At 55.3% G+C, this 22,355-nt stretch overlaps 1 protein-coding gene across 1 annotated transcript in view; it reads right to left on the bottom strand.

The window, feature by feature from the left end:
- The window catches only part of EEF1AKMT4 (EEF1A lysine methyltransferase 4), a 30,931-nt gene that overhangs the window by 5,582 nt on the left and 2,994 nt on the right, over positions 1–22,355 (bottom strand). Inside the window, exon 2 of the mRNA XM_048864208.2 lies at positions 7,509–7,792. Coding sequence (XP_048720165.2) covers positions 7,509–7,792 — 284 coding nt within the window. The remainder of the gene's footprint in view (positions 1–7,508; positions 7,793–22,355) is intronic.

Raw genomic sequence — 22,355 nt, 5'->3', positions numbered from 1 at the left:
CTGAAACACACTGAGGATGCACTAGCCCCCCACCCCAAGGCAGTAGCCTGTCCTTAGCAGCTCCCCCCGCACAGCCGGCTGGGGCCAGCACCCCTGCCAGTCACTCAATCGCAGGAGGTGGTAAGTTGGCCCGGAGGGTTTACAGCCACCAGGGCTCAGTGCAGAGAGTCGGGGTCTCCACTAAGCCAGTCGCCAGCCACAGCGCAAAGGGAAGCAGCACCTCCAAAGGGTGGGAAAAGCAGCCCCCTGCCCAGGCTGGTGAAGTGCCAAGCAGGGAGGAGGCCCGCCTGGACCTTCGCAGAGGAAATCAGCACAAGGCCGAGCACACGGACCTGCATGATCAGAGGGGCTGGGCTGGGATAGGGGAGTGGGTGAAAGGATGTCACAGCTGGGAATCTACAGTGGGGAAATGGGGTACAACTGGGCGAGTGCTGGGATGAACTGGGGGGGGAAGCAGCTGGAGAGGAGAAGAGCAAAGGAAGAGGAAATTTGCAGAACACCCACATCCGCCAAGGGCTGGAGGGATGTCAGCCCGCTGCTGGGACAGCCAAGCACTCAGCATGGGGCAGGGCAACAGAGCACTGGGGGCTCCCAGCGGGGGACCAGGCACCGCTGACAGAGCAGTGACGACCAAGGAAAGGCGAGAGGATCTTAGAGGCAAAACTGCAGCCTGGCTCATGACACCAGAGGAACCACTCAGGGCTGCAGTGGGAGCTACCATGGATTCAAGACTAAAAACCCCACCTCTCCATCTCCTAGGCTGCTGTTAGAGTGACACCCGCCAGCCTGGACCACTTGCCCAGGCTTGAACCAGGGGCCTCTGGACCGGAGAGCATGAGCTGCTGCAGCATGAGCCAAAGCTCCCTCGCTGGGGCTGTAACAGACTCAGCTCCTCTGTGGAGCAGGCAGAAAGGGACGCAACACACACTCACCAGTAGGCCCTCCTCTCTTCAGAAGGCCCTTCCCGCGCCTCTGAGTCCCACAGCGGGTCAGCGTCCAGCACTTTACACTGCAACCGCCAGACTCGATCAGCCCAGGGGCCTGGCCAGTCTGTTGTTCTGCCTCCAAGAGGGGCATGAAACATCTGGCCCAGATCCCCCAATGCATTTAGGCACCGAACTTGCACTGAAATCTGTGGGAGTTTGGTGCCTAAATACCTTTGGGGACCTGGGCCTCTGCGCTTTCCCTGTTAAAATCCAGCAGCACCATGAACATTGACAGAGCTTCGATCTGGTGAAAAATTCATTATCGTGGGCTCCCAGCGCCAGGCCAAAATCTTCCCCGCTCAGGCTGCTAAGGCGGTCTCCTCAGTACCCAGAGCTGCCTGGGGGGCAGGAGGGAGGGGTGGGGGGTCCCTGCTGAGAGCAGGCTGGTTGGGGAAGGAAGGGTCTGAGCCCATCACACACGAGGTGGGATCCATCTCCTGCTGTAAAATCTCCAGTTAAGAGAGGACTAATGGCTGTTGCTAAGAGACAGCTTCCCAGAACTTTATCCACCAGTAGCTGCTGCGGAGGGGCTCTGGGGAGATGGGCACGGGAAGAAGCATCTGCTTCCAAGTGGCCCCCCGGCTCTCTCGCCATCCCCTACTAGCACAGCAGGATCTGATCACTCCCTAGCACAACTCACAGGGGCCGCTGGGCACTCCAGCTACATGAGCTGTCCTCCCCCAGCACCGCCTCTGCCCCCCCAATCCCAATCCAGAGTGCCCTCCCGCCTCTTCCAGCCCTGGGTCCCAGTGCCCTTAATCTCTACCCACAGCCCCCCAGCTACTCCAGCCCTGGGCTCCCCACACACCCAGCTCTCCAATTCTTCTCTCTCGTTTGATGTCTGTCCCCTCCTCCCATTTCCCCCCCCCCCCCCAGCAGGGAGCTGGTGCCCCAGGGATCCGAATGCAGGACCCAGGGTCCACAGATCTGCCATTAGCCAGGTGGCACTGCCATGGAAAGGTGTATGGGGTGAAGGGCACAAGAGCCCCTGTGCACAAGCAGGGGAGGCATGAAACTCCACATGCACTGGTGAGCACCGGGGTCTGTACATGTTCACGTGTGCGTGCTCTGCTGTGTTTCATACACAGCCTTCCAAGTCACACCCGTGCAGGTCTGGGGGCCCCCCCTGCAGCTGTGGCCATGCGTGTTCACGCAGCACCAGGGTGCCGTTTGGATGTGCACATGCACACACCCCCCATGGTCGCTGGGAAGGGCTGGGGCGGCCGCCCGTAATCTCGTTACAGCGAGAGCCCAGCGCTGCTCCCTAAGAGGATTGGAGCTGCCAGTTGGACAGTCATGAGAGAGATGCTGCTCAGACACAAGTGGAGGTTGGCATAATACGGGTTTCCAGGTCATCAGTCCAGGCAGAGCAGCACCAGCCGGCCCAACCGCATGGGGTCTGCCTAGAGGGAGGGCAGAGCCCCCTGGCCAGTACTTCAGTGTCCACAAATCCAACAGGCCGGGGAGAGGAGCAGAGGGATTTGGCTCTTCCTCTCATAACAGGGGGGGAGGAGGAGGAAAGCAAACATGTAATGACAGTGCCAGGCCAGATCTGCCTGCTGCCCTCCAGCCCTAAGCCCTTTCCCTAGGGCAAGAGAGGCTGGGGGAGGGGGCATAAACTGGGGAGGAGTTTGCAATGGGACATGGCTGTAAAAGGGCCAATGGGATTGGGGGCAGAGCATGTCCAGGCCTCCCATGCAGGAGCAGAGAGGGGTCTGGCTCTCCCTACACAGCTGCAGGGAGAAGCCCCCAGTGCTGCTAAGCCCAGCTCTGCCCCCCACCCCAGAGATGTCCTGTCCCAGAGCAGGGCACACAAAGCCCCCGTCTCCAGCCACCCCACCTTGAACGTTGCTTCACCCAGTTCTAAGCCAGAGAGGCTGCAGGGACTGAGGTCGGAGTGAAGGTTACAAGAGCTTAACTTGATCGACTGACAGCTGCAGGCAGCACCACCAGCCCCAACCTCCACCCAGGCCTCTCTGGGAAGCCAGCATTGCCGCCAGCCGCGGTAAGAGTGGGAGCAGAGATGGGCACAGATCAGAGCACAGCTCAGCTGGCAGAGACCCATCACCCGCGTGACTCCCATTGCCCCTAGCACCAGGGGGCAGGCCCAGCCCCAGCCCCACGGCAAGTGGCCCAGGGCTGGTGGGGAAAGAGTCTGCAGGCAAGTGAAGGGTAAACAACAGAGGGCAAGAGGTTATTCGGCGCCAAAGGAGAAGCTAAAGCATCCAGCTGGACAGGAAGCCCCCTGGTTTGAGATAATCAGACCAGACTGGACTGGAGCAAGAGAGCCTGCCCTGGGGAGAGGGACTAGGTGAGACCGCTGCTCCTGGCAACTGCCTGCCCACACACACTTCCCATGATTCCCAGTGGGGTGGGCAGAGTTTGCAGGATCCTCTTGTCACAATCACAGAACTGGCTTGGAGCAGGCGAGGGGGCCACATGGTGTCCCTGGAAAACCCCTTTGCTGAGCAACAGGGATGCCCTAGGTCTTCTCTCCACCCACCCTGCACCTAGCCAGCATGCGGGTGACTGTTGCTGCCTCTAGGCCAGGTGGGGCAGGGAGCATCATGCTCATAGAGCTCCATGGGGAGACAGGGGTCACCCCATCTCTTCAACCCCCTTAGCTGCCCTCCTCCTGAAGGACAGGAACCGCCCCCTCATAGAGCTCACACCTAGGCCCCCCAGTTCTTGGCACACTTCCCTTTTCTCCCGCTGCTCTCCACAGAACTAAACCCCCACCCCCATCTCTCCTACCCCACACACTCCAGCCCTGCTGAGCTGACACTGGTGGGAGAGGGCAGCCACCAGGGAGCCTCAGAGCTGCTCGTACCAGCCGCTTTACAGCCCAGCACCAAAACAGCAGCATCTGGGCAGGGAAGAGAACTAGCACCCACAGCTGCAGGGCCCTATGCTCTGAGCCACAGAGGGCAGCTGGGTCACAGCCAAGCTCTCAGTGGACAGGACCATGGGCAAACACGCAGGATCTTTGTCCTTATCCCCAGCCTTCGGGAGTCAGGATCCGGGGGTCAGGATCCAGGGGCGTTGGCAGAGCTATGTTCACCTAGGGATCCCAGGTCTAGAGCAGCAAGGGGGCTGGGGGCAGTGGAAGGAAGCTCACAGGGCTCAAAGGGGTGATTGATTCTTTGTCTATTTGTGGCTGAGGCACATGGGAGTCAGCGGGGGCAGGGGAAGGCCTCCCCCCATGTCACGCACTGCGTGGTTAGCCACAGCCAGGCAGTGATTATACGGGGGAGAGCATGGGGCTGTTTCAAGCTTAGCAGAAGGCCAGGATCTTTCCCAACCCCTCTGGCCCAGGGCGAGCCACCCAGGGGAGCCCAGGGCCTTGAGCAAGTTCCTCAAGGAGGCTACGGAGGTAGCCTCACCGAGCAGGCCTAGACTCGGTGCAGAACGGGCAGGGGTGGGGAGATACTGGCTCAGGAGGAACCCAGTTGAGGTTAGAGAGAGAGAGAGAAACCAGTGAAAGCAAAAGGCCAAGCAGAGGAGGACAGCGGGTGCAAGATAGGAGGGGAAGGGACTTCCCATCCCAGTGGGCAGCACTGCCTGGGCCAGCGATCCCCAGTGCCCTGCCCTGGTGAGTTGAATCAGGTTCCTGCTGTTGCAGCCACATCACCCCATCGTGCCAATTAATAGAGGGCTGGAGGCATCACCCGTCCCCATAGTAACGCCACGGCCCAGTCAATACTGACAAGGGTTTCCACGGGCAACCGGGAGAACAAGCCAGGCAGATCTCCCTCTGCAAGGGGGTCCCCAGCTAACAAGATCGAAGTGCAGGAATCAAAGGGGGGATGGGATGGGCTCTGGTTTCTAATACTTCCCGTTTCTGTGCCTAGTGCCCAGGTTCACTTGACTCGGGAGGCACCAGGAGAAAAAACCCAGTGAGCCTGCCTGGGGCAGGGATGCTCAGGGCCCAAACCCTCTTGCTGTCCCCTCAGCCTAGAGGGTCGTGATCACCCCCCCCAAGAGCAATGTGGCACAGTCAAAACAGGAGGAACCCCACTCAGTCCCACGCCCAGACCCAGGGCAAGGGAGAGGCCTTCCAAGCATTTTAGCCAGTCTGGTTCCAGAGGTCTCCATCAAAGGTCCCAACCCTTCCCTGGCTGGATCCACGCCCCTGTTGGGGAACACTGGGGCTCCCAGCCCTTCACTGAATCGTCTACATTACAACAGCATGTGGGAAATGGTTTAAGAAAAAAAATGGAAGACTAAGACTTGGTCTACACTTAAAGCTTTAAGCATGGCCTAGTCATGTTGGTCAGGGGAGTGAAAAAGCCACAGCCCTGACCGCCGTAGCCATGCCAACCCAACCCCAGTGAAGATGCAGCCATGTCGATAGAAGAATTAGCTAATGTCATTCAGGAAAGTAGTAGAATGTACGTACACACACAGGCAGAAAAACTCCTGCCAGCGTACACTTGGTCTACACTAGGGGCCTCGCTTTACCCACTCACCCCCTATGGAGACCTGGTAGGGCTGAAAGAGTTAATCGTGGTAGGCAAGCGGCATGGCTGGGTTGTTGGTTCCAATGAACGATCAGAGACGGTCAAGGCACGAATGGAATTGCCTGGGAGAGTCAATAGAAGGCCAAGGACCAGACAGGAACTTCTAAGGACTGGCAGCTAGGGGAAGCAGGACATGCGGAACCGGCCTGACGTAACTGGAAACGGAAGATGGAGGTGTTCAGAGCGGGTATAAGAACTGGCTACCAGTGAGGGAAAGATGAGATGCTGGATGCTTTGGGCTACAGAGACAGGTGACGCTGCAGCATGGTAAAGTTTACATGCATGTCTTTTCCGTCCTAACCTCAGGATCTTATGACATGTTGTATTCCAGATTTTGGCGTGTTGTGAAAAAGCCATTCTGTCTCTCTGCAAAACATCTGAGCATTGCATGGCTGCCAAAGGGGAAACGTCTTGCTGCACAATGAGACACCGGGGTGATTTAGCCAGAGCGCCAGTATTTGGGTAGCGAGGCCGTGGGGCTGACTTTCATAAGAAGTGCTGGCCGAGGGCCTATCGCTACACGGGCTACCCTCCCAGAAAGGTCAGAGGCACGCTAGCCCCGTGGATCGGTGAGACGTGCAGACGTCCCAACTGAGAGCAGGCACCCGCGCTGCTGGGCGCTGCACAGACAGCGAGAGACCGTTCCTGAGCCAGAGAACTTACAGCCTCACTGGACAACGGGTGGGAGGGGAAGTGATTTGCCCAGGGTCCGACAGCAGGGCAGAGGTGGGAACAGAATCCAGGTCTCCGGAGCCCCAGTGTGATGCCCCCTATGCCAGACCTTCCCTGGGAGGAGATTCCACAGCCAGCTCCATCTTCCTAGCAGGCAGTTCCCCTGACACAACCGGAGCTGCCCTCTGGCTCTTGCTGCCCCGACAGGGCAGAGTGAAGCCAAGCACTCATCACCTGCACCAACAGAGGCAGGGACCTGCTGCTCCCATGGCCACTGCCAGCTTCCCAGGCAGCACTGGCCCGAACACAACATCAAAGGATGAGCCACTGAAACTATTTGCAGGCAACAGGCTCTGCAGCCTCTTCACCATGGCAACCCTGATGAGTCATTGTACTGGGGAGGAACAGGGAAGAGGAATTTCACACCCTTAGCAGTCCTGAAAGAGTAGGCAGCCTTAACTCTTTCCAAGGAGCCAGTCCCAGCCCCGGTCCTAATCTGCAGCCCCCTCTGCCGTCCCAGCCCTGGGCTCCCCCCTCCCCAGCTCTGCCAGTGCCCCTCTGTGCCAATCTGCAGCCCCCTCTGCCATCCCTGCCCTGGGCTCCCAGCTCTGCTGAAGCCTCTCAATCTTGACCCACAGTTCCCCCCCACCGACCCACTTTTGCCTTCCTGATGTTGTCTTCAGAGCAGAGATGCCCATCCAGCAGTCTTGTGGACTAACATCCCTGCCCTGACAAAATCAGCCAGCTCTGAACGACCAGGCAAGGAACACAAGAGCATCTCCCCTCCACAACCTCAGGATACAGCCCCAGGGCAGAGCAAGACCATCAGTGGCCAGAGGTCTCTGGACCAAACCAAGGACACTGCATTCACTCCAGTGTCTCACTGCTCAGCAGTTTCCAGGAGGGGGTGAATGGCTGGGATGTGCCCCGGTAGCTGGCGGAGATGCTGGTGGGGAAGAGCTCCGTATGGAGAGCGTGGGTGGGGAGGAGTAACTAGCACCCCCTTTGGGGGAGAGGCAGCTCCCCTCAGACCCATAGATCAGAGCCAAGACCTAACCCCAGTGCTGCCTGGCTCCCACCTGGACAGGGGCCCAGGGATGGGCCAGGCCGACTCTACCCCTGGCTTTGGAGCAGTCAGGCAGCTGGGGCTGTTCTCCTGGGGGTGGCAGGGATGCTCAGTCCCAGCTCCATCACACATCCACATGGCATGTCCACTATGCCTGGCGGATACGAGTCTACATCCTGGCTGGGACCAAGTCTGGTCCCACCCTGCACCGACTGTCACAAGGGGATCAGAGCCACTAATGACCTTTGAGTCCTGCCCACTCACCTCCTTTAGCACCTGGTCCAGCAGCGCCGTGGTCTCGGGTGACACATTCCAGGGGTCCATCTCCGCCACCATCATGGAATCCAGCGTGCCCTTCTCCAGAACCACGTCGAAGGTGCCGTCTGCGAAGGCCAAGTCCCGAGCATCCATCACCACCCACTGCAGGCCCTGCAACTGGGCGTAGCGGGCTTGCATGCCCGCGATGCACACCAGAGAGTAGTCAACGCTGGTGACATCCGTGTAGCCGAGCTGGAACAGGTCGGAGCTCAGGGCGCTGTTTCCACAGCCTGGAAAAACGAGGATGGCCAGGTGAGAGCCAGCCGAGGCAGATGGGTCCATGAACTACAGGGGCGGCTCCGTGACGCCCAGCAGAGCCGTGAGTGTTTTGCAGCTGGGGAGAAGGAGCCAGCTGCCCCAGCCAGCTCAGTAGGCTGTTAAGTCTGGAACCTACAGAAGACTATTCAAATGTCAGTGTTAACCGTTTCAGTGCCAGTCATTTTAGCAGCAAGATCCAGCTAATGCACTTTTCCACTGTCTGTGGATGCTGGGGCAGATCCGGAGGCAAAGGGGCTGCCATTTGCTGGGGTACTGACCTAGGAGCTCAAGCCTTGGTCACACACAGTATCAAGTCCAGTGGGGGATGGGAGGTTGAGACTTTCCCACTGCCCCCTCCCAGCGGCTCCCCAACCCCCAGATTGGTGAGATGATAACACACATTCCCTGCCCCCCCCCCCCCAGTAAGCTGGGGAGCATGAAGGAGACTGGCCTGTCTGTCATCACAGCTAATCCAGCAAACCCCAGCGATTTCCCTTCACTGCAGCCGGCACACAAAGCCCTCTCTGCAGCAAGCTCTGGACCAGCCTCCTCTCCCCACAGTGCGGAAGAGACAGAGCACTCAGACTGACGGGGCCCCAGCCCGGGGTCTGGGCCCAAACACTCAACAACCTGCTTCCAACCTGACTGGGGAAGCTGGATATCAAAAGTAGTAACCTCAATTTTTGTGGGGCTCACCAAAAAGGCCTGGTCTCCTCCAGTTCTGCTTTGCGATTCCAAGAGCAGTCAGTTCTGGGAGGGGGAGCGGTGGGGTGCAGCAGGGTCAAATTAACTTAGAGACAAAGCTCCACATAATGAGCAGTTTGCAAATTCCATTTTAATGTCATGGGCGGGCAGACGTGCCCAGGCAGAGCAGCCAGAAGGACCCAAGACTCTGCTCCATCCTACAGGGCAACTGGGGACACAGATTCCAGCCCTGCTGAACTCGGTTCACCATGGACAGTGACAGGTTTACAATGGCTCCAGTGGCTCCATGGAGCCAGGCCCATGCTCAGAAGGGGCCCCGGCCTGCTCCACTTGCACTGCACCCCAAGACCCCGCCGGCCTCCCCCGCCAACCACTTGCTCCCCTCGGCCTGCCCGCCGGCTGGCTGAGGGCTCATCTCTGCCCCCTGGCCAGAACCCAGTGCGCCTCTGGCTCCAGGCAGTCTCTGTTTCCCACCACCTGTGGGGCCCCACCTGTCTCCCCAGAGCTGAGCCACCTGGGACTGGTGCAGAAGCCTTGCTAGTCTCGGCCAGGTGTGGGGGGAAAAGAGCTTGAGGGGCTTGGCTGGGGTCCCTCAAGACACACTTGCCTGGAGGGGCCCAGCCGGGGTAGGTCCTGGCCTGCCTGATTGCGCCACTCCCAAGGGGACAAGGGGACAGAGCGACTCCCAGCCCTGGCTACGCTGCCAACTCAACCCGGCAGACACAGTCGCCTCCCAGCAAGGCTGGTGAGTGCAGCCAGGAGGCAGGGCTTGCAGGAGTGGGTCTGTGGGGAGTAGCGGGAAGTGCTGGGCTGGGAAGGGGCAGGGAGGATATGTGTGTGTTTGGGCTCTAGGGAGTGGGGGGTGCAGGCCAGTTGTGGTGGGGTTGTGATCGGGGGCCTCTGGGCAGGGGTGGTGTTGTGCAGGGCGCTGTGCATTTGTGGGTGGGTCTGGGGGGGGCTCTGGCCATAGGGAGTTGAGGGGTGTTGGGTGGGGGGGCTGTGCGGTGTGACGTGGGCCTGCCCCCAAGGGGAAGGGGCATGATGGCAGCACAGGGCTGGGCAGGCCACTGTGCATCTCGCAACTGCCGGTTTGTAAATAGTGCCCTCGCATTGGGTGGAGCAGGGCCACCCCTGCCATGCCATGTCCCATTGCCTCTGGCTGGCCCCTCCTTCTGGGACTGACCTCCCTTGGCCATGCTCCATTGCCTCCCACAAAAATGGGGGGGCCCACAAAAGGTTAATCCGGCCCTGACCACGGACTAGAGGGGTTTGGCCAGGAACCCAGCACCAGGGAAGAGGGAGCAAGATTCTGCCCTGCCCCACTCTGGGTCCGGCACGTGAGAGACTCCAGTCTGGGATTTACCGGGGCCAGCCCATGTCAGAGTGGTCTGGGGCAGCGCACTCAGGGCAGCACAAACATCAGAACTGGATCCTCTGGTGACATGGAAGGGACTCGGCTGTCCCTGCCATGCCCTGGGTTTCCGACAGCAGCACAGGTTCAGAGAGTGTACTACTCCCAGGGAGGTGGGGCAGGGGCATGGGCATGAAGGGCAACTCCCCCCACAGCACAGTACTGCCCCCTCCCAATACCAGGCTGGGATGCAGACACCGGGCAGCTCCCCCAGCAACATAGACCCCCACCCCCCATGCCAGGCAGGGGTGCAGAGATCGGCAGATCCCTCAGATGCACAGCATTACCCAATGCCAGGCTGGGGTGCAGAGACAGTGCATCCCCCGCAGCGATGCAGCCACCCCCCCCCCGCCATGCCAGGCTGGGGTGCAGACACCGGGCAGCTCCCCCCAATGCCAGGTGGGGCTGCAGAGATAGGGCACCCCCCCCAGCAGCCAAGGTCTTTACTTGGTTTCTCTGACAGCCGAGTCACAGTGCTGGGTGCAGCCAGTCTGTGGGTCCTTACACCCCTCCCAGGCTCCCCATTCCTGCCCCCTGAGCTGCATGGGGAGCTGACCCACCAGGTAGGGATGTAGCTGGGATGCAGAGGGCCACTGGCCAGTGGGCAGATTACTGCAGCCTGGCACCATCTGGCAGGCTTTAACCGATTTGGAGAGAGTGGGGGGTGGAAGGAGCATCTGCGACTCTCTAGTGCATGTGAGGCAGAGCAGGGAAGGGAACGGGCTGTCCACGCTCAAGGGAGCTCCCCGACCAGCCCCACAGGGGTACATGGGAGACCAAGGCAGGGGGGAGCCTGGCACTGCCCTGCAGCAAAGGTATCTGGGACAGCCAAGCCTTGGCCAAGTGCCCTCAGACCAGGGGCTGGGGAAGCTCCCAAGCCAAGCCTCATGCAGGGGTTGCAGCTAGGCCATGGAAGGTGTATCCCTGGGGGTCTCCCCAATGCAGAACTCCCCTCCCCAAGGCTCTCTGCCTGCTCCAGACTGGGTGAGACACTCCCTTCCCTGCTCCAGATGGGGCCTGGCCTAGCACACTCAGCCCTACCATCAGGCTTGGCTCCAGCCTGCACCCCACACCTCAGGGCTCCCCTCCTACCTTTCCTGAGCAGCCCTCAGCCTCAGGGGGATTTGACTGCTATTAATCACAGATCGTATAGATTGATCCTGTTAGGGGATCAGGCGATTAGACCCTGTTAATCTGAACCTGCTCGGAAACTCGGGGAAAACTCCAGATTAAGGAGGCACCAGGTTAAAAGCTGCAGCAGCAGCCAGATCAGAGATGGATAAAGCACCAGGTGGAATTAAATGCAGCTTTGACTCCTCTCCTCCCGGTTAAATCCCCTGGACAGACAGGACTTCCCCGTGGCCTGCTGGGGGATCTGGTTAATTCACAGGAGAAGCACTGTGCTCAAGACAGCAAAGGGATCAGGCTAGAGAAGCAGGATGTGGTGGGCATTGTCCACCCCCACCCCGCAATCACGCCCAAAGGCTTTACAAACCAAGACAAAACCATGCGCCACGTAACTCACGGGGAGCGGGTTTATAAGAACAGGAGTTGCCACACTGGGTCAGACCATGGTCCATCTTGCCCTGCTTCCTATCTCCGTCCATGGCCAGTATCAGAGCTGCAGGGGACTGTACAGAACAGGGCAATTATGGAGGGATCCATGTCTTCCCCTCCTGGCAGTCAGAGGTTATGGGATGCCCCGAGCATTGGGGGGTGCCCCTGAACCTTGGCTTGTAGTCATTCGTGGCCCTATCCTCCATGAACTTATCTAGGTTTTTTTAACCTAGTTCTACTGTTGGTCTTCACAACATTCCCTGGCAAGGAGTTCCACAGGTGAATAGTGCATTGATTCTCCAGAGGCACGGATTGGCCAAAATGACCAGGTTCCCCCCCTAGGCAAGGCTGTGCTCCCCTGCACTCTGACAGTGAGGCCAGAAGGCAATCACCTCCTGCAGAGAGACTGGCCGTAGAGTACACCCAGCAGTCCCTGCACCCAGCCCACCCACTCATCTCTTCTAGACAGAGACACCCGGTCTTGGGGCGAAGGCTTCAAGTGATGGAGAATCCCCCCCACATTCCTCATTGGCTACGCCCCCCAACTTAGCTAATGTTAGCACTTACCACTAGGAAGTGCCGACCAAAGCCAGGCTGCTGCTAACATTGTGATAGACAGCAGCTAAGTGTGTCTCAGTGTTTCCTTGTGCTCCCATCTGTCCATGTCCATCTGTCATTTCTTGTCTTATACTTAGATTGGAAGCTCTTTGGGGCAGGGACCATCGTTTGTACAGCTCCTAGCGCCACAGAGTCTTGGTGCATGACCAGGGCTCTGAGGCACTGGGGTCAGAAAAATAAGAACGCGTTGGCAATTCATGCCCAGATGCCAGGACTGGGCTTTAAAAGCAGAACCTAGAATTCAACCATCCCGCCCTGTGCATTGTCATGCCATGCAGGTCGGCCCCTCTGCCACACAACTGGGTGCTCCAGCCTCCTCCTCCAGGCTCTGGTCTTTGTACTCTGGATTGGCAGACGTTGCGTTGGTGAAGACCCCCTGGCTTCTCAGCCCTTTGGCCCGGCATCCTCGCGGGGGAACAGCTCTTCGTTGTTAACTGGGTCAAGCCAAGGTTTCCACCCAGATCAGTTATCAGCCAGCAAATCCCTCCAGAGCCCTCGCCTATTGTCTGTGAGGGGCCTTGCTGGTGGAGACGTGTTCTGATCAGAGCCCTTGTGCCCATCTCAACAGCTGGCCCAAGCGTAGAGGCGCCCTGCCTGCGTGCCACCAGGTGCGGGGCATCAGTCGTCCCTCCTCCACCCGGCCCACGGCAGTCATGGGAGAGTTCGACGTTCACAGCAGGAGTCAGCTGTTTCCAGCATCAGGTTCAGTCGTGCGCCAGACATCTGAGTCACAAGCCTGCAACGGCTGCCCCCACTCAGGTCTCACCTCCTGCACTGCCCAGCCAAGCAGCAAAGACCCCCCTTGCTGGGCATCCCCAGCACCTGGGCCACGGTGCTCTGTGGTTTGCTGCTCAGCTAGTCTGGCAGCAGGTCACCCCCACTGCTGGGTCATGTCTTAAGTGTCCAACCATCCTGCATTAACAGCAACACCGATCTTCGGTTCCACTTTTCCTCCATTTAGCCACCTGCAGCTTGTGGGGGATGAGGGAGGCTAGCTCAGTGGTCAGAGTGCCAGCCCGGAACCTGGGAGACCTGGGTTCTAGACCCTGCTGTTCCAGACATCTCATGGGCCCTTGGCCAAGTCTCAGTCTTTGTGCCTCAATTCCCAGACTGCAATGAGGGGATAAAAGCCCTGCCCGGCCTCACAGGGGTGACAGCAGCGTAAATACACAAGTGTGTGGCCCGGTTACTACGCTACCTCCGAAGATGCTAACAAAACATACAGCGAACCAATGCACTGGCTCCTCCATGCTATGGGGACAGCAGCCACGGCACCATGTTTGAGCCAGTCCCGGATACCTAGGTGCTGCCTTTTCCATTTGGAAGTAGTCGCAGCCCATGCCGCCGAGGGCTCTCACCCATCTGCCCCCCCCCCCCCCCCCCCGCCACACTGTGGAACAGCCAGACTTCACGTTCCAACTTAAGGGCTGCCAGCACTCGGAAACTCATGAATGAAGAGGCCCCTTTAATTGGAAGAAGCAGCTGCAGCTCTACCAACCCCCAGCCAAAGCCAAGGGCTGCTGGAAACTGGCTCCCGCCACCACAGAGCGCTTCCGGCGCTGTGCTGATGCCATGGCTCTGCCCGAGCCAGCACAGAGAAACGGATGTCCTGATGGCGCATCCTCGCCGTAGGAAGTGCAGGTCACCAACGTTCTCCTCCCTTTAGGGATGGGGCATTCTTGCCTCTCAGATCTCCAAAGGCCAACGGCGCTTTCGTAGCTTCCCCTGAAACATAGCGTTCAGTCTAGATGTGAGATACGGGCCAGGCTAGTTCCCTCTGGATCTGTCTACACTGCAATAAAACAGCTGCAGCCGGCCCGTGTCAGCTGACTCGGGCTGGGGCTATAAAACTGCAGTGTAGACACTGGGGCTTGGGCTGTAGCCCAGCCTCTGGGACCCTGCGAGGATCCCGGTCTACACTGCAATTTTATAACCCTGTGAGCTCAAGTCAGCTGGCACAGGCTGGGCATGGCTGTTTCATTGCAGCATAGATGGATCTTCAAAGATTTTATTGCTCAGAATAAAGGGCACCGGCAACAGCTCTGGATACCCTCCCTCAATGCAGTCGGCACACACGGATTGTCAGCAAATTCACCGGCCAAGGTGAGGGACGTGTAGCATAAACTGATGTGCAACTCCACGATACGCAGACAGCGCATGCCAGCCGGCTCCTCCATGGCTGTTCTCAGGTCCCAAGCCCACGGTTCGCAGCGTATTGTTGCGAGCAAGGACTGTACTCTCATTTGAAGCCTTTTTGGGTCTGTCTATACTGCAGTGCAAGCCCAGGGTTAGCAGAACTCGACCTAGCAGACCCTGGGCTTGAGCATCTAAACACGTTTGTAAGACCAGGAACAATTGAACCTGGGGCTCCAGCATCTACCCTGCATTTTGCAGGCCTGAGTCCAACCACCCACAACTGAGACTTCCCAGCACCCTCGCAGAACACACTCCCCACAGCCCTTTGTTCGTGATGCAGAGCAGGAAAACTTTACTGTCCAAACCTGAATCTCCAGAGGACACAGAAGGCCAGCCCGTGGTATTTTTTTGGCAGACCCCCAGAGCAGGAGTCCAGTGCAGCTGTATTTACACTGTAAAGCAATAGGGCTTGAACCCTAGGCCCCAGTTTGACTCAGGCACAAACCCTCCACCCCATGGGGTCCTGGGATGCTGGATCCAAGCCCTGGATTGGTGCAATTTGCATGTAAATGGAAGGGGAGGGTTAGGCTTGAGTCTGAGTTCAAACCCTGGTTTCACGCTGCCATGTAGACGTACTCTGAGGGGCCACAGGAGGAATTCTTCCCGCTTGGAGGTGAGACGGTTCCTCAGTCAACACCAGAAAATGCCTTGATTGTTACTGCACAGAAGCCTCTGGACGGGAATCTAAAGCTCACCCTTACCAGCACTTTGATCTTCCATTGCCCTTGTCACCGGTAGAGCTCCAAGCCCTTCACAAAGGATGTCAGTATCATTTCCGGGGAGCGGGGGCGGGGGGGAGAACCGGTGCAGAGTCCCTGATGTGTCGCAAGCCCTCAGTCCCATCTTCCACTCTGACCACCCAGGAAGGTGGGGAGGCTTCTGACGCTTTGCCTGGTCCATCCCACTAGAGCGGCGGGGGAGGGACGGCCACATATAAAGCCAGACCAATGGCTGTCTCTAGGGACTTCCTCTGGTCTGCTCCAAATGCCAGGGCTCTAGGAAGTGCAGGGAGGAGCCCCCAAGGGAGCGCCAGGCCCTGCCCTTCGTCCTGTCACTGCAGAGAAAGGGGAGGATGATTGAAGTGGGATTAACAGGGAGCCAACATTTCCTATGGCCTGAGGAGAGACCCTGCAGGAGGTCTGAGCCCCCTGCTGCTGGACACCTCTCCCGGAGGGGGAAGAGGAAGATGGTGGGAACGGCAGCAGATCCTGAGCACATTTGGGGAGAGGGGACACAGGACAGACTGGGGACCAGCCCTGGGTAAGTGATCATAGGCTGGGGCGGGGAGACCCATCCCTGATGCAGGGATTCAGGGCCTCTGCAAAACCCCCATTCCTCCCTTGAGCACAGAGCCCACAAGGGAGAAGCGCTGCTCAGTCCCAGCCCCGCCTGGAGTAACCTCAGACCTAGCCAGCAGCAGGACACAGCTCCCACCACACAGCCCAGGTGGAGCCCAGCCCTCGCAGAGCAATCCCAGCTTGGCTTGGGCGAAGTGAGCCCCCAGATCCTCGCTGCCAGGCACAGGTGCCACAGCTCTAGCCCAGTGACAATACCCGGGGGCCACAGGGGCAGTGAACTCCCTCCCACGGACGTTCCCCTTCCAAAGGCTGCCCCATGGTAGCCTCCGCGTGCCGTAGGCTGGGGACTACTGGGGGTGGGGGTTCAGGACTCCTGGGTTCTCGCCCATTTCCTCTCCGCCTCAGCTCTCCCCATGGGCCCTGGGCTCACTGCAGGCGGAGGAGGGCAGCGTGAGCTCTTCTGCTAAAGTGAGGCCTCAGAGGACAGCAGAGGGGTGAGCGCGAAGCCCTGCTGGGTACAGCACCCACCGGGACCCGGCTGGGGCTCTCGGGCAGAAACTCCCGAGCATCCCCACGGCTCTCGGGTGCAACAGACAGGAGTGCAAGAGTCTCATTAGCAAAGCATGCTGGGAAAGAGCAGCAGGCTTTCCCCAGAGATGCTTGAGGGGAGGCAGGGAAGAGGGGCCAGAGAGCAAGGAGACGCAAAGGAGACCAGCCCTAAGCCAGCTCACAGAGGCAGCCCCAACGGCCCAGGGCCTCCCTCACCCCGGGCTCTGCACTCGCGCACATCGGGGCCAGAGTCCAGCATCCTCAGCCTCACTCGAAAGGGCCATGCTGCCCCCTGGTGGCGCTCGGGAGGAATTGGCAGGTACTTGTTTTCTAGAGGTTACCTCTGCAGCAGAAATTCAGGGGTCTCCAATGCACCCCCTGCTGCCAAGGCTGCCCTGGAATAAGGGGGCCCTTGATGGCTTCACAGACGGATATGGTGTAAACACACACAGGCTGCAGCTCTGATCTATGGAATGGGGCGCTCAGGCTGTAGGCCAGAGGCCTGCTTCCCCCATAGAATCTTGGGAGGACAGGGGAATAAGGGGTGGGCTGGCACATATGGACGTCACCTTAGAGGGATAAGCTACACAAGCCAAGCTGGCATCTTACAGCCCCTTTGCTCCACAAACAGCTTCCTCCTTGGAACGAGGATCCGCACAAGCCCCAAACCACTCACTCGCCCTGCTGGGCCAGTGGCCTGGCTCAAGACCTGCCTGGCACCGACAATGAACATCAGCAAGGGATGTGGCTGAACCAGAGCTGGGCATGGCATGTCCTTGGCTACACTTGCAGCCACATCATGCTCTGTGCCCACCCACCTGCATGTTTCAGAGTAGCAGCCGTGTTAGTCTGTATCTGAAAAAAGAAAAGGAGTACTTGTGGCACCTTAGAGACTAACCAATTTATTTGAGCATAAGCTTCCATGAGCTACAGCTCACTTTATCGGATGCATGCAGTGCATTTCCACTGAATGCATCCAATGAAGTGAGCTGTAGCTCACGAAAGCTCATGCTCAAATAAATTGGTTAGTCTCTAAGGTGCCACAAGTACTCCTTTTCCACCTGCAAGTGTTACTGACACCCACTGTCAGCAAAGGGCATTTCCTGTAGCATAGGCCAGGCTTATTAAGAGAGCAGTGAATGACTAGCCAGATAGAGCAGGGGCTGTGGAATACCCAAGGATGGAAGGGGGGGGAGGGGAGAAAAGAGAACAGTTAGAACACACCCACACCTAACACCATCTCAGGACATGTAGGAATATAGGCCACATTAGCCGTAGGTGAGCTACGGTTTTAAATTGAGTTTGGATCTTAGCATGAGTGACTGGCCCAAAGCACGTGACCAAAAAAAGAAATCATGAGAAAGGAGGACTGTTTGTGTTAAACACGTAGTGACCCTTTGGAATAGCAGCATTCCCCGATTTAAGGTTTGGGCTAAGCAACAGGACTAAAGAAAACATGGTTAAATGGGCACCAGGTGCAGTGAATAATTGGTTAGAAACACTTAGTGCAGTAGTCAGGGACAAAATATGGCAAAGTGAGAGACGGGGAAAAACCTTGACGAGCAGAGTGCAGCCCTAAACTGCTTCCACTGACTTTAGCTAAGGTCCAACCACCAGCAGAGACATTGCTTGCTTGTTAGCAAGCTTTTTGAGTGCTCAGAGCTTTCCCTGGCCCCTCTGAGGGAAGACAGCTCCTGGGCCTGACCTGGCTGGAGTATTTGGGGGATACTCTCTACAGTGATCAGTGAGAGTGTGCATGGTGATATGCTGCTGCTGGACTGAAATATACCATGTGGTCTGTTTGCGGACCATGTGTGACTGTTGGATGCTGAGCCTAGCAGCCTGCTAGGCAAGGCTGAGAGCTTCTTAACAAGGCTTTTTGAACAGGAGCAGCTAACAGGGGAATGTTCTGAGGTAGTTTAGAGGGGGTGTGGGGGCTACATACACTAATATTCCTTAAACTTAAGCCAAAAAACACCCCCCTCCCCCATAAAAACAAAACAAAGGAACGAGCTGCAGGAGTAAAAAAGAGAATGCAGGCAGAAGTCCAGCAACAGAGTAGGGTCTACCCAGTTTATTGCACCCAATGCAGCATGTATGATTACCTGCCCTTTGGACAGGTGGTATATGTATGCATTCAGTGCAAGGAGCTCCTGGCCCTCAGAGACTGTGTACAGCCTTTGGAGACCAGGGTGGCTGAGCTGGAGGAGCTAAGGGAGACAGAGAGGTACATAGATGAGACTTTCTGGGACACAGTAGAACGGTCCCACCCCTGGTCTGAGAGCCTCTGTGATGTTGAGGAAGATGAAAGCCTCAGGGAAGGAGAACACCCAATGGAGCAGAGGGAAACGATGCCATAGTTGGGACCCTCCTTCCAGATGATGATGTGGTATCCTCTTGCACTGAGGATACCTCTCCGGGGGAGGGAACTCCAGCTATTAGGAAGAGACAGGTATTAGTAATGGGTGGTTTGATCATTAGAAACATAGATAGCTGGGTTTGTAATGACCATGAGAACTGCATGGTGACTTGCCTGCCTGGTGCAAAGGTTGTGGATCTCTCGAAACATCTAGATGACTTATGTGTAGTGCTGGGGAGGAGCCGGTGGTCGTGGTACATGTAGGTACCAGTGACATAGGGAGGGATAGGAGAGAGATCCCGGAGGCCAAATTTAAGCTGCTAGGTAAGAGATTGAAGTCCAGGACCTCCACAGTAGCATTATCCGAAATGCTTCCACGCACAGGGCCAGTTAGACAGGCAGAACTGCAGGGTCTCAATGCGTGGATGAGATGATGGTGTACGGAGGAGGGGTTTACATTTATTAGGAACTGGGGAAACTTTGGGGAAAGGGGGAGCCTATACAGGAAGGATGGGCTCCACCTAAACCAAAATGGAACCAAATTGCTTGCACGTAACATTAAAAAGGTCTTGAGCAGTTTTTAAACTAAGGGCTGGGGGAAAGCCAACATGTGCAGAGGAACACGTGATTTGGACAGAGACATCCTTTAGAGAATCTCCATTAATAGATCCTCCCCATGTCCGAGTAATGAGGAGAGGATGGATGGATGATAAAATGTAGGGAGGATCTGATGACAGAGTCAAATGAAAAAAAAAAGAGAGACCCATTCATTTACATCATGTAATGGCAGACAGCTAAAAAGTGACAAGTTTATAAAGTGCTTATATATCAGTGCTAGAAGTCTAAATAGTAAGATGGGCGAGTAGAGTGCCTCGTATTAAATGAGGATATTGATATAATAGGCCTCACAGAGACTTGGTGGAATGAGGATAATCAATGGGACCCAGTAATACCAGGGTTCAAAATATATCGGAAGGACAGAACAGGTCGTGCTGGTGGGGGAGTGGCACTACACATGAAAGAAAGCATAGAATCAAATGAATTAAAAAATCTTAAATGAACTAAATTGTACCATAGAATCTCTATGGATAGTAATTCCAAGCTCTAATAAGAATATAGCAGTAGGGATATACTACAGACCACCCGACCAGGATGATGATAGTGACTGTGAAATGCTCAGGGAGATCAGAGAGGCTATTAAAACAAAACACAATAATAATGGGGGATTTAACTATCCCCATATTGACTGGGTACATGTCACCTCAGGACGGGATGCAGAGGTGAAGTTTGACACCTTAAATGACGGCTTCTAGGAGCAGCTAGTCCCGGAACCCACGAGAGACAATTCTTGATTTAGTTCTAAGTGGAGCAAGAGGTGAATATAGCTGGACCCCTTGGTAATAGTGACAATAATATAATTAGATTTAGCATCCCTGTCGTGGGGAAAACCACCACAGCAGCCCAACACTGTAGCATTTATTTTCAGAAAGGGGAACTACACAAAACTGAGGAGGTTAGTGAAACACAAATTAAAAAGGTACAGCGCCAAAAGTGAAATCCCTGCAAGCTGCATGGGAACATTTTAAAGGCACCATAATAGAGGCTCAACTTAAATGTACACCCCAAATTAAAAAAAACACACTAAGAGAACCAAAGAAGTGCCAGTGTGGCTAAACAAAGTAAAAGACGCAGTGAGAGGCAAAAAGGCTTCCTTTAAAAAAGTGGAAGTTAAATCCTAGTGAGGAAAATAGAAAGGAGCATGAACTCTGGCAAATGAAGTGTAAAAAATATAATTAGGAAGACCAAAAAAGAATTTGAAGAACAGCTAGCCAAAGACTCAAAAAGTAATAGCAAAAAATGTTTTAAGTACATCAGAAGCAGGAAGCCTGCTAAATAACCAGTGGGGCCACTGGACGATCGAGATGCTAAAGGAGCACTCAAGGACAATAAGGCCATTGCGGAGAAACCAAATTAATTCTTTGCATCGGACTTCACAGCTGAGAAAGTGAGGGAGATTCCCAAACCTCAGCCATCCTTTTTAGGTGACAAATCTGAGGAACTATCCCAGATTGAGGTGTCATTGGAGGAGGTTTTGGAACAAATTGATAAACTAAACAGTAATAAGTCAGCAGGACCAGATGGGATTCACTCAAGAGTTCTGAAGAAACTCAAATGTGAAATTGCAGAACTACTAACTGTAGTCTGCAACCTATCATTTAAATCAGCTTCTGTACCAAATGACTGGAGGATAGCTAATGTGACACCAATTTTTAAAAAGGACTCCAGAGGTTATCCCGGCAATTACAGGCCAGTAAGCCTGACTTCAGCATCAGGCAAACTCGTTGAAACTATAGTAAAGAACAAAATTGTCAGACACATGGATAAACATAATTTGTTGGGAAGAGTAAACATGGTTTTTGTAAATGGAAAGCATGCATCAACAATCTACTAGAATTCTCTGAGGGGGTCAACAAGCATGTGGACTAGGGGGATTCAGTGGATATAGTGTACTTAGATTTTCAGAAAGTCTTTGTCAAGGTCCCTCACCAAAGCCTCTTAAGCAAAGTAAGCTGTCATGGGATAAGAGGGAAGGTCCTCTCATGGATTGGTAACGGGGTAAAAGATAGGAAACAAAGGGTAGGAATAAATGGTCAGTTTTCAGAATGGAGAGAGGTAAATAGTGGTGTCCCTCAGGGGTCTGTACTGGGCCCAGTCCTATTCAACATATTCATAAATGATCTCGAAAAAGGGTAAACAGTGAGGTAGCAAAATTTGCAGATGACACAAAACTACTCAAGATTGTTAAGTCCCAGGCAGACTGTGAAGAGCTACAAAAGGATCTCTCAAAACTGGGTGACTGGGCAACAAAATGGCAGATGAAATTCAGTGTTGATAAATGCAAAGTAATGCACATTGGAAAACAATCCCAACTATACCTATAAAATGATGGGGTCTAAAGTAGCTGTTACCACTCAAGAGAGATCTTGGAGTCATTGTGGATAGTTCTCTGAAAACATCCCCTCAGTGTGCAGCGGCAGTCAAAAAAGCGAACAGAATGTTGGGAATCATTAAGAAAGGGATAGATAAGACAGAAAACATCGTATTGCCCCTATATAAATCCATGGTACACCCACATCTTGAATACTGTGGGCAGATGTGGTCGCCGCATCTCAAAAAAGATACTGGAACAAGTTCAGAAAACGGCAACAAAAATTATTAAGGGTATGGAACGGCTGCCGTAAGAGGAGAGATTAATAAGACTGGGACTTTTCAGCTTGGAAAAGAGACAACTAAGGGGATATGATAGAGGTCTATAAAAGCATGACTGGTGTGGAGAAAGTAAATAAGGAAGTATTATTTACTCCTTCTCCTAACACAAGAACTAGGGGTCACCCAACAAAATTAATAGGCAGCGGGTTTAAAACAAAAGGAAGTATTTTTCCACACAATGCACAGTCAACCTGTGGAACTCTTTGCCAGAGGATGTTGTGAAGGCCAAGACTATAACAGGGCTCAAAAAATAACTAGATAAGTTCATGGAGGATAGGTCCATCAGTGGCCATCAGGCAGGAATGGTGTCCTTAGCCTCTGTTTGCCAAAAGCTGGGAATGGGCAACAGGGGACGGATCACTTGATGATCACGTGCTCTGTTCATTCCCTCTGTGGCACCTGGCATTGACCACTGTCGGAAGACAGAACACTGGGCTAGATGGACCTTTGGTCTGACTCAGTACGGCTGTTCTTATGTTACTGGTGGTAGAATCTGATTATGTTGATATTTTGGATGTAACCAATACCAAGTGGCCTTTGGACTAATAAAGGAATGCTTGTGTGGAAACTGA

The sequence above is a fragment of the Caretta caretta genome, chromosome 9 (genome assembly GCF_965140235.1).
Source record: "Caretta caretta isolate rCarCar2 chromosome 9, rCarCar1.hap1, whole genome shotgun sequence".
NCBI classification, from domain to species: domain Eukaryota; kingdom Metazoa; phylum Chordata; order Testudines; family Cheloniidae; genus Caretta; species Caretta caretta.
Note: the sequence above shows the minus strand (reverse complement) of the source record. Positions and strands in the feature narration are given on the sequence as shown.